This window comes from Aspergillus ibericus (genome assembly GCF_003184845.1).
Source record: "Aspergillus ibericus CBS 121593 unplaced genomic scaffold BO80scaffold_54, whole genome shotgun sequence".
Lineage (NCBI taxonomy): Eukaryota > Fungi > Ascomycota > Eurotiomycetes > Eurotiales > Aspergillaceae > Aspergillus > Aspergillus ibericus.
Window position 1 is genome coordinate 34957 of NW_020292152.1, and position 17951 is coordinate 52907.

General features: G+C 51.5%; 3 protein-coding genes across 3 annotated transcripts; 2 read left to right on the top strand and 1 right to left on the bottom strand.

The window, feature by feature from the left end:
- Positions 1-5621: 5621 nt before the first annotated feature.
- BO80DRAFT_449073 (inositol polyphosphate kinase KCS1) lies at positions 5622-9829 on the top strand (the record flags this gene model as incomplete). The annotated part of the gene is made up of 2 exons (XM_025721720.1): positions 5622-7819; positions 7894-9829. The coding sequence occupies 2 exons, from the start codon at positions 5622-5624 to the stop codon at positions 9827-9829; spliced, it is 4134 nt and encodes a 1377-aa protein (XP_025570940.1).
- Positions 9830-10681: 852 nt separating this feature from the next.
- On the top strand, positions 10682-13436 carry BO80DRAFT_468412 (MFS transporter). Its single transcript, XM_025722929.1, has 3 exons — positions 10682-11255; positions 11319-12237; positions 12302-13436. Exons 1-3 carry the CDS (start codon positions 11011-11013, stop codon positions 12962-12964), a joined length of 1827 nt encoding a protein of 608 aa, XP_025570941.1. The 5' UTR covers positions 10682-11010; the 3' UTR covers positions 12965-13436.
- Positions 13437-13820: 384 nt separating this feature from the next.
- Positions 13821-14853, bottom strand: BO80DRAFT_220055 (uncharacterized protein). Its single transcript, XM_025714391.1, has 4 exons — positions 14760-14853; positions 14495-14712; positions 13988-14437; positions 13821-13920 (listed from the first exon to the last, which is right to left on the bottom strand). The coding sequence occupies exons 2-3, from the start codon at positions 14602-14604 to the stop codon at positions 14053-14055; spliced, it is 495 nt and encodes a 164-aa protein (XP_025570942.1). The 5' UTR covers positions 14605-14712; positions 14760-14853; the 3' UTR covers positions 13821-13920; positions 13988-14052.
- Positions 14854-17951: the final 3098 nt, after the last annotated feature.

Below are 17951 nucleotides of genomic sequence, written 5' to 3' on the forward strand. Positions count from 1 at the left end.
CTGACGATGATTCCGATGGGCTTGGTAACTGGTTTCTACTCAACGCTATTAGTGTCTGCTCATGTTCGTATACACATTCTTTGATATTTATTAAGATGCGTTTAGTGAGCCAAATAATACCCACCACTCTAGAGGCCAGTAATACCGTGGCACCACTATACCTGATTGTACATTTTCAGAGAGATGATGAGCCCAATGGTTCTCTCCTCTCTATCTTTACCAGAGATTTCAATCATAGAACAGACCTCTCAAGATATGCTTGAGACTCCCCCTATTCAATCTGTTAAAGCACTCCCATCCAAAACGTCATTACTCCTCTCCCTTACCCCATTACCACACCCGCATAAACCACCACATGTACTCCCACTCAAGTCAATTCCAACATCCAAACAAGCTCTACGCACGAGTACGCCACAACCTACACTCTCCCAACACGTGTTCGCACTAGTAGCAGCTTCCCGAAGCTAAATTAGACTCGTCCACCACCCACATGGACGCCATGCTCACTGTTTCAGCCCATCTGCGGATCGATTCTCGGTCTCAGATCACTAACTTTGTGGAGAAAATAAACCTTGGCTTGCAAACCTAGCTTGAAGCCACAGTATTTGGGTACCACATATACGGTATGGTAAGTAATGTCTTGTGATGGGATGGTTACTGTGAATGGTATTGCGCAGTATGCCTTCGTGGAAACTTGGCTATGAAACGGTTTCTGGGGGGTAGTGATGGGGTGGATTGAGTAGCCTTTCTGGCTCAACCTCAAGGCTTGGAAATGGGTAAAGTCGTTGGTTTGGTACGGGACGAACCTCGTAGGATCTTGATGCAGGTCTGATGGAAGCATATGGAATGCGCTTCGGGGTGTTGGAGGAGGCGCAGGAGATGATATCAGATAGGAAGGGTGGCATCTTAGTATATCTCGATTGTTGAAAAGCCGAAGGGTGTGATCAGATGATATGAATAGATGCATGCGTTTTGGTCCCTGTGGTGAGAGTAATAGCGCATGTTGAATGTCTTTGACTTCCTCGAAAAGCAGCTGGCCGGTGGGTGTGCATGTGATTTGGTATAGCACTTTATAAAGGAGGTGAGAGGCGGATTCACTGATATGGATAGTATCGATGATCGCGTGGAAGAAGGGGCTGTCCCTGTGGACAGATTTTTAGATCATCATATTAATGGCTGACGAGATGTGGAAGATTAGCCTAACCGGATCACGGCTGACGAAATCCGATTCTCAGACCTTTTGGAGACAGAACATAGGCGTATGTCAGTTGAGTTGACCCGTATTATCAAGCATGATAAGAGATACCTCCCTCCGGAAAACAAGGTTGACGTCCGCAATAGGTGGTAAGGAAAATACGCCAGATTTGAAATATGAATCAGCAGTCAGCTCCTAAGGTTGAGAAACACCAAGACAGTGAAGTCAACAATCCAGCAAAAGGACTTGTCAAAACTGCGCGTCAATGATATCTATCGGCAGTAAAAATATTCGAAAGACTATGCGAATTCGGTTGCCCCAAGGTAATTCGAGTATCAGCCTCTGAAGGGCGAGGCAACTTTATTTTGAGGGTCAGGCATAATCACTCATCCCATTCCACGGGAAACGAGGCTGGAAAATCAGGCCTTCAGTTCAAGGCACATGGTAGGCATCAGTGGCCGATTCGAGTTGTTGTCGAAGCGAAGAGTAACGACGGCGCAATTGTGTAGCTGATAAATTCCTTTCCGCTCTTCGAGCGACCTGAGATTTGACAATTGAATATGCCGCTGGCAGGCAAGACCATCATTGATGAGAACCAGCAAGTTCTTCTTAATGTGGTTTTGTGTGACAAGGCAATCCACCATATCTTGTTGCCAGAGAAGTTGTTTAATCTGCAGGAGGCATCCAACCGAAGGACTGCGGGGATTCTGAGGGGCCAGGGGTCCAGAGCTACCCTATAGTTCGGGACTTGGTGTCGTCCATTGTGTAGAACAGGGCATCTCACCAATGGCATATTGATAGAAGGTCGTGTTTTGGGAACACACTGTCCCGCGCAAGAGCTGTTCGAAGCACCTCCCCACAGTTGTACCATAGCGGCGCATGTCCGTAAGCAACAGCAAACTAGACAGCTTGAAGGGCCATATTGGTAGATATGCATGGAGCCCTGGTAAAAATAGCAGAGTTCGATCATTGATAGCTTCCTGACTGACGTCCGTGGATATCCGAATAATTGGCATTACCCTCAACTCATCACTGCAGCTTATGTGAATCGCATTAGACTGTCTCTAAGTGCACCTCTTGGCCATGATTCCTACCATTATGAAGCCCCATCTATCTTGCCTTTCGTGGTACAATGTTGTCCAGTCGACCGATGCATGGGCCCCTCCTCGGATGGACTTGCGATCCCTGGCCCATTCGCAGATGTGGATGCTCCCAGTGTTGCGTTTGAATTTGTAGGCCATACCTTTCTGTCTGAGCCTAAGCGTAATCCGGTCAAGAAGTGAGTGGAGCTGCTGCTAGGAGTCAACTTGCAGGATCGAGACCAGGATCGTAACTACGTTCGTCATCGGTTGGGAGATTCCATCCTGCTGTGAAATTGTGTACACCAGGACGCTGGCGGATGCGAATCTGTATGCCAAGTAAATCTGAAGCCTGGAAATTATGAAATCTGGTTGCCTTACTAGCTGGACCAGTCATGTCATTCAAGCACAGCATATGCCGTGGCCGAGGAGCCAGCCGATGGGTTCCAAGAAAGTTGACCGTTGAGAAAAGAAATCGGTATTCATGCTTTGTCATTGTGGTCACGATGCTAGTTAGTATTGTTCCATCCACTAGTTTTATTCAACCAAACAAGAGTTTCTCAAGTTGTTCGTAGGACTATACAAGAACTACCAATGCTTTTAAGCATACTCGAACCTATGATATGAAAAATATATCTCGGTTGGCCTTTTACTTCCAGCTGAATGCCACAGCGACTTGGAAGTCAAAGCAGTGAAAGCACACCATTTTGGCCGTCCTCCATAGCATTAGGGAATTGTCGATCCCTCATGATCGAGACGACCGTTGTTATAGCTGGAGCCTATACTAACACTAATACCGTGTTACTTGATCGCCGTGTTTCGCTTGGATGGAATGCCCAGTGAGATTTGGGTCAACAGTACCCGATGCTTACGGTCATATTTCCAAGAGCCAGCCGAGCTGTCATTGGGGTTGCGCAATAATCCACCATAGTGGTTTAACAGGATGCAGCTGTCCTGGGATAGGCGCTGGCCAGCACGCAACGGGACCGATAGATGGCCCAGCCGAGGAATGCCAAACCAATGGAAAACTTGATCTGGTGATCATGGCCTTCCTTGCCTTACCACAAGAAGGACGAGAATGATAGTATACACGTCATAGATTCCGGTGGGTGTATCTATTTTACCCTTACCGACGGTGCATGAGAGGCATGAGGCGAAAGGAGAGTCAAATGGGATTACAGGGAGAGATAGCGGTGGGGGGCGGAGCGAGAAAACCAAGAAATGATGGGAACGGGAAATGAAGAAAAAGGGAGGTTCAACCCGCCGGCCAATGCAGCTTGCAGGGACTGAGTCGTGAAGGGGTAAGGAACGGACAGGGATGGTTTAGGCACTGGATCTGGCAGGTCAGTTTGGGCGCCTTATCAACGGGGAAGAAAGAAGGTCTCCAATGGCCAACAAGTCGATCACGTTGGCCAACAATTGGTCCATCCCGCTGGAACGGGTCATGCGGGAGTGGGGATGGGGTTGATAAGTGCGGAATGCGTTACAGTTCCGGAGCACCTCCAGTCCTACCATGTCCACAACCGTCGAGGACATCCTTTCGCAGTGGGAGATGAGACAAGGATGGCAAATCCTGGATCGGGACTGACCGGTGTGGATGATGATGCGGTTCTTGACTCCGTCCTATCTCTGGCTTATCGAGCGACCGCCTATCTATCGACTATCTACTATCTATCCCTCTCTCTCCGGAGTACGGAGTAAATGCACTCTAATTCCTAGTACCGCCATTAGTGGGATTCCTCGATCGCGCCCCCACCGGGCTCAAAATTCAATAGCCTCGGCCGATTCACCAGTCTTCATTGTGCACAACTGAGCAAGTGGTTGCCTATGCAAGGTCTCCGAAGCTTCGAAACTTCGATGGGGCAAACTGATCCTCATCTTGGTTACAGGTCAACTCGGGATTAGCTTTGAGATGCAGCAAGCCACAAATCCAAATTGAGTTGACCCCTAGAATTCTATCTATACTCGGTATCGATACCTCGTTCTGTTTACGGTCTCTCTTGGGTCAGTAGGAACCCACCTACCCAGCCATACATTGTGCATGGCGGTTGACTGCATTCCGAGTTCCCCGAAGGCGCCTGCACCTGGTTATTCGTTCCGTGTACTCCGTGCTGTGCAAGGGATTTTCCCTTGGGTTGGTTCAGCTCGAAAAAGAACACATCACATGCGAATCGACAGCCATAGTGCCCAAGTGCCAAGAGGATTCTAGCGATTGGAGGGAGCTGTCAATGAACCTAGAATCATATCTAAGAGATCGAGACCAACCCCACGAAACACAGGAAGTGCCTTCCTTGACTCGAAATGTCTCAGTAATTTCGGGGTTTGGTATGTCGTAGTCAAGATACATTGTGCTTCACCATGTCTCCAGGGCTAGAATTTGGGATGCCCGAGAAAGGAAGGATCCGACAAATGACCGGGCCATCGCACCATTGGGAGCGGGAGAGGCATGCTCGTTGTTGATTTTACGTATCAAGTTCGGCGTGCTGTAGGTCGTCATTGGCGCAGCTAATTTCCTCATTGGATTGGGGAACCCAAACACTGCCAATGCCTGGGACTTGGCCTCGTGGATCCTCCATGGCTGAAGGCTGAAAATTCTAGAAGCCGACTGGCGTGTTTGTTGGGGATAGTTTCCCTTAGGTAGATAGTTGTACCAATCTAGGTAGGAGAAGCAAGGAAGGAACCTCGGGAGGGAGAACGCATTAAGAACGCGAGTTCGCAAAGAATTTCAAGATCCCAACGGCAGTTGACTGCAGAGGGATTTGACTTTCCCCAAATTTGCTCACGAATTGAAGGCTCCACCCAAGGCGGTGACGAGGGACCCGCGTCATTTCTTCCGCGGTGAGCCAAACGCTTCTCTTCCTTAGTTCCCTCTCTTCCCTTCCACTAAAACCACTGACTATTGACCTCCCTCTCTACCTTTAGCCTCCTCTACCTGCCGACTGTGCTGCTCCCCGGCTACGGCTCTTTAGTTACGCACTAGCACCAGCCTCCGTTTCCCTTCCCCCGATCATCCTTCCCACCTGCGATAAACACCGATTAACCTGTTCCGTTTAAGCCGTCTGGAGGTTCCCAGCTGCCACTGCCCCCCCCTCCCCCCGGTCTGCAACTAATTCCCAGCCTGTAAGATGCCCTTGCCCTGGAACGTGGCTGAGGTTCCTTGATCTTCTTGAGTGTGCCGGTTTCCTGAGTTTCTCTTTGCAGTGACGACAGATCCGCCTCCCCCCTTCCATTTCCGCCTCCCTCGGTGAAACACCACCCAACCATAACCTTCAGCCCAACAACGATTCTTCCTTCTCGGCTCCTTTCGATCCTGTCCTCTCCCTGCAGCTCCGACCAATGTCCTCCCCATGTCAAGGCCTGCATCCGCGACTGAGAATACCTGGTCAGGACCCCTGGTGACACCTGCCGCGTCTGCCCAACATGATTGCTCCGAAAGGCCTGAACTCCTTCACGACAAGCAGCGGCGCCACCACGACGCTCGGGGCCAGCTCATCCACGACGACGTTGAACAAGCTCCCTCTCCATCCCGCGCCGAATCCCCCACGGCTCATCAATGGGCCAAGCCTGCCTCGACCTTTTCTCTAAAAAGGGCCACCACCGCCCCCGTGGAGCGGCTGTCCCGCCCTGATCGATCTCATACTCCTCAGTTGTCCGAGAGGGACAGCATTTTCGCAACCCACTACCTCCCATCTGATACCGAACCCGCCGTTACACCGCAAATTCCGCCCGTGGAAGATGTGCATAATGAGCCGCCCACTAGCCTGATACCTCCCCTCGAAGATGTTTCTTCCTCTCCTACTCCGATTTTCCCTCACAAGGTCCTTCCCCGTCCTACTCACGTCGACCCTTCCCACATGGAAGTTGACGTTCTCAGGAAGCATCCATTAAGCTCTCCCTCGGTGCTTCCGTCCGGGGTGCCTCATTCTTCCCCCCTACTGCCGGTTGACTCTGCTGCGCCCTTGGGAAAGCGATCGGAACTGGCAAGCCGGAGTGCACATATCCCTGTGTGGGAGAGCTTACAACATCTTCGCAAACTCACATTGGACGATGCTGCGACGAAGCCCACCATTGTAGAGGACCCATCGGCTCACCGAAGTCTTCTCTCTGCCTCGCTGAGTGATGCGTCCTTGCCGCCCTACCAGCACGCACCACGCTCGCCTGGCAAAAAGTCTGCCGCCACCCACGTTGAAGCCACCCCACACCCTTGGTCTGGACAACAATTTCAGGACGGTGCACGTGTGGCGAAGGCCGAGCGCAGCTCGAGTCGGAGCCGCCGTGGCCGGGTAGAGCAGTCCATCGAAGCCAATTTGACTAATGTGGAGCCAACCTCTCATGTGCGCAGCCGCAAGTCAAGCCATTACCTGGGATTGTTCAAAGAAAACACCACTTCTCCAGATCGCAAACGCAGGGAAGAGCGCATGGGACGACATGATGAGCCTCCGGAACCCTATGACAAGCAGCAATTAGCTGCTCATTCAGAACCTCGCTACTCTGGCGAACCCCGTGACTCGCAATTGCACATCCCCTTAGTGGCCGAAGAGACAGGTCTCACGGGCTCCAAAAGTCTGTCGCATCTTACTATCGCTGACGCGCCTCTTTTCTCGCCGCGGTTGGACAGTGAAACTGGCCTGCAAATGTCGACCGATAATGTGGTCAAGTCAAAGCCTAAGGCCCTACCTCGGAGCCTTCTCGAGGAGATTCGCAATTTCCACCTGACCCCCGGAGGCGCCCGTGGCACCTCATTCTCGCGGAGTATTCCCACCCAGTTTGCGGAAAGGAGCAGGGATTATTTCTCGAAGGAGCCTGCGCATCATGACCACCTCGAGTCAGGACTTTCTCCGACGGATGCGGAGCGTGGCCAACGCCGGGGCTCAGGACAGTTCGAAGATGACGAGGATGAGCAGATCTCCTCTGCTGTCTACTTCCCGCATGAACGTGTCACACTCTCCGAGGAAGTCGATCAAGTTCAACCTTTTACGGATGGCCGAGATGACGTGGAGCCCATTGATATGTCGACAGCGCAGAGTAGTCACGTTCTGGTGCCAAAGAGACATGTTGTTTCTGAGGAGCAGGAAGCTAATCATGTGGACATATCCCTTCGATCTAAAAATGATAGTAGAATCCTACACGGCGACCTGCAAGGCAGGCAGGATGCTCCCATAGAAGAACTTAGTGAAGAGTCTCTTGCCCTCGTACCCGAGCGCAGTGCTGAATACTCAACATGCGAATCCGAATTTGCATCTGCCGACGAAAGCGGTATGTCTGTCCGTGACGAGGAGTCGAGTGTGACGGACGAGGCTGAAGTCACACCGACGGCTACTCCGACTCAACGTTCCCGATTGACGCGTCCGCGCCGCAAGCATGAATCGACCGCTGCTCCGCTTGGCGCCGTGGAGCTGAAGCCTTACCGCCATCAAGTTGGTGGTCATACAACGGTGTTTCGCTTTTCTCGACGCGCCGTTTGCAAGCAGCTCAACAACCGGGAAAATGAATTCTACGAGCGCATCGAGCGCAGACATCCTGAAATGTTAATGTTTCTGCCAAGGTATCTAACCATCACCACGGCCTTTCCCTTCCGGCCACCACGAGGCTCACCTTGCCCACTAACATTTTCATTAGATACATTGGAGTTCTTAACGTAACCTTTTCGAAGACGCCAAAGCGATCCAAGACCCCCGCAAATCAAGTGGAGCAGCCAGATAGCGGCAATGCGACACATACTTCCAAGGACGCTGACCCAGACGGACCGTTCTCTGCGGATAGCCGCGCCCCCACTCAGAAAGATGCCGAACCGCAACGCATCTTCAGCCAGAAGCAGGTGACCGGCGTCATTCCCAAGGTCATCCTCGAAAACAATCGCCATATCATTCCGGCGGATCTTTTCTCCCACTGCCAGCGCCCAAGAACTGCGGACGGCTCGCTGTCGGCTAATAAGCGCTTCCCCACTGACTTTGGACAGTTGACGGAAGGGAAGCCTGAGAGTTGCCTTTCGGAGGGACCACAAACTTTGAAGAGAAAGCAATGGGGTGCCACAACCGTGAATAGAAAGCTGCAAGAGCAAGTTCTTCGTGAAGTTTTTAGCCCACCCGCCGTGCACCATCACAGACGCCATGCTCGAGGCCATTTGAATTTACCGAGAACATCATCAGATGGCATTGAAGTGCGGCGGAGAGCTAATCTCTCTGAGGACCAAACCTCCAGCAGCCGCCGGATTGCGCCTGGCCCAACCCAGCCAACCCAGTCTGGGGCTATTGATATCAGCAGACAATCAAAGGATGGACCGGGTCTCTCATCGTCAGCATCTACGGCACTAGACGCAAGCCATAATCGCCTCGAACAAGTCCGGACAGAGGAGTCCCCACCACGATCTAGCTCATTGTCGCGGACGCGGCAGGTGAGGCGTCGCCGTTCCGGGAGTGGGCTACAAAGACGGGGAAGTATGACCTCAGGGCAGCCCGGGGGCGACTTGTTATTCTTTGAAGACGATGGATATGGCGGTGATAAGGAAGACGGAATCTTCTCCATGGAGGCTGACAATCCGGTCGCTCCAACCTCACAACCGGCTACCAATCCTCCTGTCCCGGTATCTCCAAATGGACTCCATCTTGACAGCCGCGCGGGAACCGATGGTTTGGCGAGCAATTCCATCTCACCTGAGATCAAGGATGTCGATGATACTCAGCTTCCTTCAAACCCCAAAGAGGCCCAAACAAAACAAGATGACAGAGTGCAATTTTTCCTTCTGCTCGAGGATCTGACTGCGGGCATGAATAAGCCCTGCGTGTTGGATTTGAAGATGGGAACTCGCCAGTATGGAATTGAAGCGGACGAGAAGAAACGAAAGTCCCAGAGGCGCAAGTGTCAGTCAACTACGTCGCAGCAGCTAGGCGTTCGTCTATGCGGCATGCAGACGTGGAATGTCAAAAAGCAAGAATACTCTTTTGAAGACAAGTATTTTGGGCGTGATCTGAAGTCCGGGCGTCAATTTCAGGATGCTCTGACGCGGTTCCTTTATGACGGCGCGAGTTACAGAAGCGTGGCCAAAAAGATTCCTGCTATTCTCGAAAAGCTGGCCAAGCTGGAGAATATGATTCGAAGACTCAAGCGTTATCGCTTGTATGCTAGCAGTCTCTTAATCCTTTATGATGGGGACCCTAACCCCTCGGATAAGGCGTCCCAGCAGAATGGCCAATCCGGCTCCGCTAGTATACGAGACACACTGCAGCGTCAGGCTTCCGATGATGGCTACACGGACGTGCAGTTGAAGATCGTTGACTTCGCGAATTGCGTTACGGGCGAGGATGAAATATCTCCCGAGGCTCCTTGCCCTCCCCAGCATCCGGATGACATTGATCGAGGCTACCTCCGAGGCCTTCGCACTCTCAAGATGTACTTCCAGCGTATTCTCAAGGAAGTCAGCCAAGATGATTATGTTGAGCGGGGAGAAGGTGAAGCTATTGCGCTCGGATCCCAGCATGCGGGTCGCCACGATTCTTCGCAACGCTATTGGGACGAGAACGTGTTGGAAACTGACCCTGGGGAAGTCAGCTTCTAATCTTGATCCCATCATTCCTGCCTGGTTTGGAAGGAGTCTACCCTTCCTCTCTAAGCCTTTTTTGTTTTCTAATGTCTTTTTTTATCCTCGTCATGCCCTTACCCTTTATCATCCGTGTCTTCAGCAGGAGTTGGTGGTCTTGCTATTTCTGTCGGTGTCTGCATGATAAGCTCTTTCCCGAGAATCGGCAAACGGCATCAAAATTGCATCGCAAAGAGCCCGGCGGGCTTCATTCCATTTCCAGGGGTTTCTCCACGCCCACTCGATGATGTGAACGGTACTACGGTGACAGAGGTAGATGGAGGACACTACAAGTTGTTACTCGGCAACACACATTACGATATTGATGAACGATCATGGCATGATGCTCACCGCAGACGACTCATCTATTTCATGCCGGGAGCATAATAGAAGGTCTCTGCACGGGGGCCATTACATTCTCATGGCGTGTATGAACGTGCTCTTTGTTTTTCGTTTGCTTTGGCTTGTTTTCGAGGGTTCTTCCGGCTTGCATTTCTTTCTCGGACATGTGTTACTGACTATACCTCCTGGGAACTGGTCCGATTCCTGGGGACTTTTTAATCCGTGCTTTTCGTTTCTTCTTCTTTTCCAAACCGCCGAGTGTCCTTCGGGAGTTGCGTTGGTGTACATACCTAGGGGCGCAGAGCTTAGACCGGAACGTGATAATGGAATATCTTTAATGCCTAGACGGTGATTGCTCCGTATGCTGTGTCGGATAGATAGTACATAGTGGAAGGCCGGGGAAGTCATCACGTGAGCGCGGCGATAAGCGGTGTGGGAGTGTTATCTAATCGCTGCTTGGCTCATCGCCTCGTCAGCAGCAGCTCTTCTCCGCATTCCTCCTCGCGCCTCAGGGGGTTTGTTCGTCCTTGGTCTGCGTGTCTGGGAGATTGGAGCAGTGCCTCTCCCGTCCCCTTTCCATCTTCGTCATCCTTATCTCGGTACGACTCCCCGGTCACTGCCCTTTTGCATCTGGCGGCGGAGAACCAGTTGGCGGAGCCAGCCCCATCTGCCAGTGCCAGGCACGCCATTGCCCAGTCCCTGGTCGGACCTGAGTCACCGTATCCTGGCAGTCATCGCCCACTCCTTGATCGGGAACAACCATCATCGCTGGATTATCTTCGTCATCCGATTCTGTCATTCCACCCCCGGGAAGCAGTATGGCAGGGTTCCAGGCGGATCCTGCGATCGACAAGCGGGACTTTGACACCCATCGCCCGTTATTAAATGATGTCGACGCCAGGAGAGAGGAACAGCAACCACGCCCGGGATCTAGATTGTCTGCCACCAACAATGACGACGGTCTTCTGAATGACGTTGTCGACGAGATACTGGAAAGGGATAGAAGAAAAATGGCCAAAGAAGTTGTGCGGGTCTGTAGTTTCGCTTGGGGAGTTATCAGCTGGTAAATTCATGGCGCTCATCATATCAAATGTGACGGCTGGCTGATTATGCATGTTTTCTCTAGTCTGGGGGCTGGTAGCATTACGGCCTTTTCGCTGTATGGGCCCCTATTGCTCACTCGCCTTCACTACACTCAGCTCCGAGTCAATTCCGTTGCAATCGCCGCCGAGGTCTCAATGTACCTGCCCGTCCCGTTGTTCGGATATCTTTGCGATCGCTACACCCCATCTCCTCTGGCATTGTTCTCCGGTTTTGTGTTCGGCGCGGGCTACTTCCTGGCTGCGCTGGCTTACAAGAGTGGACCACCTCCCGATGCCGGGGGTGAGGGTTGGCCGTTCTGGGTGATGATTGTGGCCTTTATTGCCATTGGTGTGGCCACAAGTTGTATGTACCTGGCGGCGGTCGCCACATGTGCGAAGAACTTTGGCCGGGGTAAGCACAAGGGGATCATGCTTGCTGTTCCTATTGCAGGGTTCGGTCTCAGTGGCATGTGGCAGAGCCAAGTGGGAACTTATTTGCTCTATGAGAGGCTTGAAGATGGTACGCGTGGCAATGTTGATGTATACCGGTACTTTGTATTCCTCGCGATATTGCTGTTCTGCATCGGTATAATCGGCACATTTGCCCTTCGCATCGTGGATGAAGACGAGGAGAAATACATCGATGAGGCCGTCGAAGAACTGGAACGAAGTGGCCTTCTTGAAGAAAGCGAGTTTTTCCGATCAAGGAGTGAAGTCGGGGCCGCCTATGGGACCTTCTCGCAGGCTGGCGACGGCACTGGATCCGACGACCGAACGCTGGCCCTGTCGGAAGAGGAGCGAGAAGCAGCAAGACTTGAGAAGGAACGAGAGGAGGAAGAGCGCCGGAAGAAGAACTGGTTGTTAAACTACGAAACGCGGGTCTTTCTGCAGGACAAGTCCATGTGGTGGCTTGCAGCAGGCTTTTTCCTGGTCACTGGACCAGGAGAGGCTTATATTAATAACGTATGTCGCCCTCAATGGACCACTCTTATAATAACCCTTGTCCCTCTCTCTGACTGTCTTCCAGCTGGGCACCATTGTTCAAACATTGACTCCCATTTCAAATCCCCCCAACGCTGCGCCACCAGCGGGCCTGCCATCAACGCACGTCACCACCATCGCGCTCACCTCAACCATCGCCCGGCTCCTGACAGGCTCGCTCTCCGACCTTTTTGCCCCGCCAGCAGTGCATCTCTTCCCTGGCAGTCTAGAAAGCAACCGTCCTGCCTCTCCCACGTCAACGGAAAGCCGCACCACCTTCACCCGCCTGGCATTCCTCCTTCCCTCCGCCTTCCTCCTGTCCCTTGGCTATCTTCTTCTCTCATCTCCGCTCCCCCTCCACCACCCCGGCCTCACCCACATCACCACCGCGCTGATCGGCCTCGGCTATGGCAGCGCCTTCTCCCTTGTTCCTATTATTATTTCCGTCGTCTGGGGCGTCGAGAACTTTGCCACAAACTGGGGCATTGTAGCCATGGTCCCGGCTGCGGGGGCGGCCGTCTGGGGTCTTGTTTATTCGCAAGGATACCAAGACGCCACGGACGGCGGAAACGGCACGACCGACGGACAGTGCCATGGCTGGAAATGCTTTGGATTCTGGGCCGTAGGATGCACAGTGAGTGTCTGGATAGCCATCGCAGCGTGGTTGATTGCCTGGAGATATTGGAGACGACGGGGGGTGGTTGTTTGATCAACCGATTGGGTATTTGCTCTCTTGCTTTTGGTATAGCTTAGATTGGACATTCTCTCTGCACAGGCGTATTTCATTCTTCTCTCTTTTCTTACTTTCTTATTCTATGTTATATCTTCGGTTGGGAAGGAGTCTGGATGCAGGTGTCATCTATCTGCCATGTGAATTATTTCGGGTTGTCTATGCATGCTGTACCATCTCAGCGGGTCTCGGTTCGGTCTTTCGTTATCTATCGGAGCCTTGGATGTTTTTGGTCATCCACGGATAGCACAGATTAATAAGTGCTATACATGATTTGATTTACTCCCGAGGCTACTGGCTTTATACAAACAGGGAATCACATGCCTGTCACAGTTATACACATATACACACCCCCGTACTATATCCGGTTATTCCCATCGCGACAATTCATATGTGAATATCAAAGATCAAAAACAGATAGCAGACACAAACCAGATGCGCTCGGCAGTCCAGCAGGGAAACTTCACACTAGAGGAAGACACCATAGATAGACAATATAACCTTTCTCCCGACGGCAATAATGAATACCCAATGCGTCCCCTTCGTCCTTCGCCTCGAACCAACTGAGGGAAAAGTAAAAAAGAAACAATATACCCAACCAAACATGCATACACGCCATGAGTACCGGGGATGAGAGGGGAAGAGAGGGAACGCAGATAACCGGATCTCATATCATTAGGCGAGACTCAAGTCATGATTACCGGCTGGCTAGTCACCACTTTGACGTGAAGTGCCTGCTGACCGGTATCCTGAAGCCTGGTTATCTCCGCGAGACGAGACGAGGGATGTAGCGGTAGCTGGATCCAGCGTGATCAGCAGGCCAGCCTATATTGTCCTGTCGTATCTCATAGACAATAGGAACTTGGGGAGCCTTTGCATGGCAAACTGTGCGTGTAGATTGGCTGAATGCAAGTAAGGCGGCACTGGGTTTCGATCTGTCTCTGTGGTAGTGTAATCCACCGCGAAGATGTATCATCCATCTGCTTGATGTGCTGTACATACTCTCATTTGACAAGTCATGACGTATTTCATTATTCTCGTCTCTTTTGGCTTTGCCAAGCCATAAGTTACTTCTCTTCATATGAACGAACGACATCTTCGTTTCCCGTGCGGTGGGTAGGGCTCGATAAGCATAGAACCAAAGGTGCCGCGCTTTCACTTTGATCGATGATATGAATGCAGAGGGGATATCTCGAGGCATATATAGGCCTGATCTGGTTTGTTCCCGTAAGCGGGCCTGGAAGTGGCGGCAGAGGTATACCCCGAAGCCCAAACCCCAAACCCCAAGCCCCAAACCCCGAGTAACGGCTCAGGGTCGAAGAACGCATTGGGTCGGGCCTGCAAGGGCGTGTGGAGTAGGGATACCTCGCCTCGCGAGGGATTGTGTAGTGGGGCTTGTTGTGGATTAGATGGGCTGGGGGTGGTTTGTGGATGGGGTTGAAGCTGAGGGGTCTATGTGTGGTTAGTGGGCTGTATGATCGGTTGGAATAAGATATTGTTTGGGCTTACTTTGGGGGTGTTGTATCTTCTGGGGTCTGTTGGTCTATGGTATGGGTATAAGTGATGGAAGAAACCTGGCGAGGGAAAGAACGAGTAGTGTGGGTGGATGCAGATGGCATTGGGTCTTTACTGGATGAGTCGGTCTAAGGACAGCTTCTACGATAATGGAGCGGAGATCATCGGGCTGTGTGGACGAAGGCGTAGTACCGGTTGGAAACCGTTTTCATCTTGATTACATGTTAGTTAAAGTTCTTGGTTTGATCGTTGGGCTTACCTTATGAACGTACTGGCTTTTGGATGGGGCCGGGCTCTTGAATGCCGACCTGGATCGGAATGAAAAGGATAGCTATGTTGCCGGTTTGATCAATCAGAGTAGTGAATCTTCTCTTGAATTGTTGAATATCCCTGTGTAAACCGAAGCTAGTCTTCCGACGGAGCTTTCATGCATAGCCTTTTTGTCTTTTGTAGCACGGATCGTTGGCCTGTGATAGGAATAGATGGCTGTCGGGAACTTATGATTCAAACTTCTCCCTGCTTCACTACCCCGACCCTGCGTGGCAGAGTTCTGTGATGTCCAAAACGTATGTCATTCCCGGTGAAGCTTGCAGACCTTACTATGAGCGCTGTAAATCTCATCGAGCGTTGTGTCCTATATGGAATCCACATCCGCCCAGCGGAAGTTGTTCTTTCATGTGGCTCCAGAAAGGGCTTTTCGAGCATGTTGATTCCAGCCCCACGCAAAGCCCGAATAGAAGGACATCATCACCGACTCCTTGGATACTGCACATTCCTCGGACATGCGAAAGCCATAGCTGCGGCGTGCTATCTTTGATCCTTCATGAGAACCACCACCCTCTTACTACAGACGGGAACCGAGTTGAGATGCTATGAGGTTGACTGAAGTTCACACGGTATCATCGACCAAGCCTCAATGTTGAGGAGTGTCGATCATCTGAACAGCAGGATAACCCTCGACTCTCAAGGCTCATATCAACGGCAGTGTTTCAGCTCCGGGCCAGACCAAAAGACGCTAGACGAGGCCATGGAGATGGTTTGCAATGTTGTACAATGGTCAAAGATGACAAGAGGCATTCATCGCTGACGGAGCGATAGTTGAATTAGTCCATTTGTTCACATTTGGTGACCAATGGGAATCAGCTGCTAGAGATTCATCATTGGCAGCGAGAATTGAAGTCGAACGGGATTCCCATCCAGGTCAATCCCTAGCATCCCCGCATCCCATGCCAAGGGCTGAACAGTCTCTGTAGTCCATATAGAATGGCTTACAGGGTCCAGCCCGGTCCAGCCCATGTGGTAGGCCTTAGGAACCTTATGGATAGATACTCTGCACACAGCTCGCCACGGCGTACGGTTAGGCCAAACCTTGCCAGAATTTTATATATGAGCAAGAGTCGACCTTGCATTGCTGAGACCAATGGATGCTGACCGGTTGGATGAAGGAAAGACTGGAAAGTGACAGACTCACGACTGTCTGCCTCGGCACTGGCTAACAGAATAAACTGGGCATCTGGGTTCATCAACGGTCCTCCGGAACAGCCCCGGGAGGTCAAGTCAAAGGTGAACCTTAAAACACGTCAACTGCCCTCTGGCTCTGCATTGGCGACGGCAGGATTTCTCTATGCATCGATATTGCTGGCTGAGTCGATTACCCAGACATTCATGAGGACAAAGGCAGCACTCATCGCACCAGGTCATGCTGCGTACTTCCCAACTTCCGAGATGACTCTGTACCACGCATCTCAGCTTTGAGAGGAGATCGTATCGAGAGTTTTCCTGGCTTTAAACAATCTCTCTGGTGAGCATGCCGAGGTCGACAAGGCTCATTTTTGACGGCAAGCCGAGCAGCTTCCCTAGTGGCATTTACCGCCCTCCGACCAGGTTGTAGGGGCCGTCACGTTGTGGTTGACAGCCAACTATTTCAAGTGTCCCTTTTTCCGCGGACTGAATTGCCAGGGATATGATTGACATACTCTGCGATCCTGTTCTTATTCTCTTCCCGCTTTACGAAGTCAACCATTTGTTTCATGTATAGCTCTGGACGCTATTCAACTGTCCTTTGGAGAGTCCTCGGCCGCTCCTTGAATCGAATCGGTGACGACAGAGGGACCTTGTAGGTTTGTGAGTCTCACGTTCGGGCAATGAGCCATGGAGATGGCAAGCAAGCCGCCATATTCGATGAGAGATCCGGTTACCGGCTTCTTCGAACACAGAAAATTTTCGGCACCTTCCCAGTTGAAGATTCCTTTTTTGCGGGGAACTGGCGATCGAGGAGATGGTATGATTCGCGTTCACAAGCCTCTCTGTAGGCCTCTCGCATATGCGGGTGTCGCCGGCAGCCAATTCACGAGACAAAAGCTATCATAAGTGATCTGCGCCGGCTATTGCCGTTAGGGAGACGCAGACATTGTCCGAGTTCGCCCTGTTGTAGCTAATACCAGGAGCAGAGTTAGGACGTGAAGAGCGGCAGCGGGAATGTATGTCTATGATGTGGACAGGGAAGGGTGATTCTTCTCAACCCGGATCATTAGATCAATACGGGACGACCGGCATACTGTTTCTTTCGGATAGTCAGTCTCCAGCATCGATTTCCCAGCCGATGATGCGCCTTGACAATTCCTGAAACGGAGTGTTTTCTCTCCCGTGTTCACTTCTCGCGTTTGTATATCCGACTTCTTTGAGAGTTTGCCTTGACCTTGAATGAAGCATGTCTGTCTTGGTGACAAGGCTGCAGATTAACGAGCAGAAATCGTCAGCCCAAGGATTATGCGTACAAGTATCTGTTCGATTCATCAATAAGGGTCGCTTGGATTTGATAATGCGCTTTTCGTTTGGAGTTCGTCCCGGAAACTAGAGGCAAGGACGAACAGGTTGCGTCGGCAAAGAGTGGTTGAATGTGTTGTTCAGAGTTGCGGCTATGACGCTTTTCCGCATTGTCTGGCCTAGCTTTTGGTGGTGCTGTTCATGTCCAGCCTGGCGAAAGATGATCGGATGACATGCTTCCCAGGGTATACCGAGCAAATATATCCCAGTCAGGATCTTGGCCCATCTTGTTGCTACGATATCGTCTATGATATAGTGTATCAGGTTGGCCGAAAGTTCGTACAGATGGGCTTCATGTGGTTAGTAGTGTAGCAAACTTTCAAAGCATCAATATCCTTTTCAAGGTAGGCAGCGGTGCTTGTGGACACCAGATTTACTTTGTCGAGTCCTTCGATGTGCAGCATTGTTCAGGGAGATCCAGTTGTATCCCTCCACATATCTTGCCACATCAAACATTGCACGCGTTCCTGAGTCATGCGTCTGTCGTGCTTTATAGGAAGGGATAAGGCGGGTCACCGCGGATTCTGTAGTCGAGCGGGGCCGTTCCTCTTATAGGCGGGTATGCCCAATTCTCAAGGGTATTATGTATCTGTGAGGAGTATGGTTGACCTGCCCGGGTAACTCT

Coding starts and splice junctions, on each gene's coding strand:
- BO80DRAFT_468412 (XM_025722929.1), top strand. CDS start 11,011: ATGGCAGGGTTCCAGGCGGATCCTGCGATCGACAAGCGGGACTTTGAC. Junction 11,256..11,318: donor GCTTGGGGAGTTATCAGCTG/GTAAATTCATGG, acceptor TGTTTTCTCTAG/TCTGGGGGCTGGTAGCATTA. Junction 12,238..12,301: donor GAGAGGCTTATATTAATAAC/GTATGTCGCCCT, acceptor ACTGTCTTCCAG/CTGGGCACCATTGTTCAAAC.
- BO80DRAFT_220055 (XM_025714391.1), bottom strand. CDS start 14,604: ATGCCATCTGCATCCACCCACACTACTCGTTCTTTCCCTCGCCAGGTT. Junction 14,438..14,494: donor GAAGATACAACACCCCCAAA/GTAAGCCCAAAC, acceptor AACCACACATAG/ACCCCTCAGCTTCAACCCCA.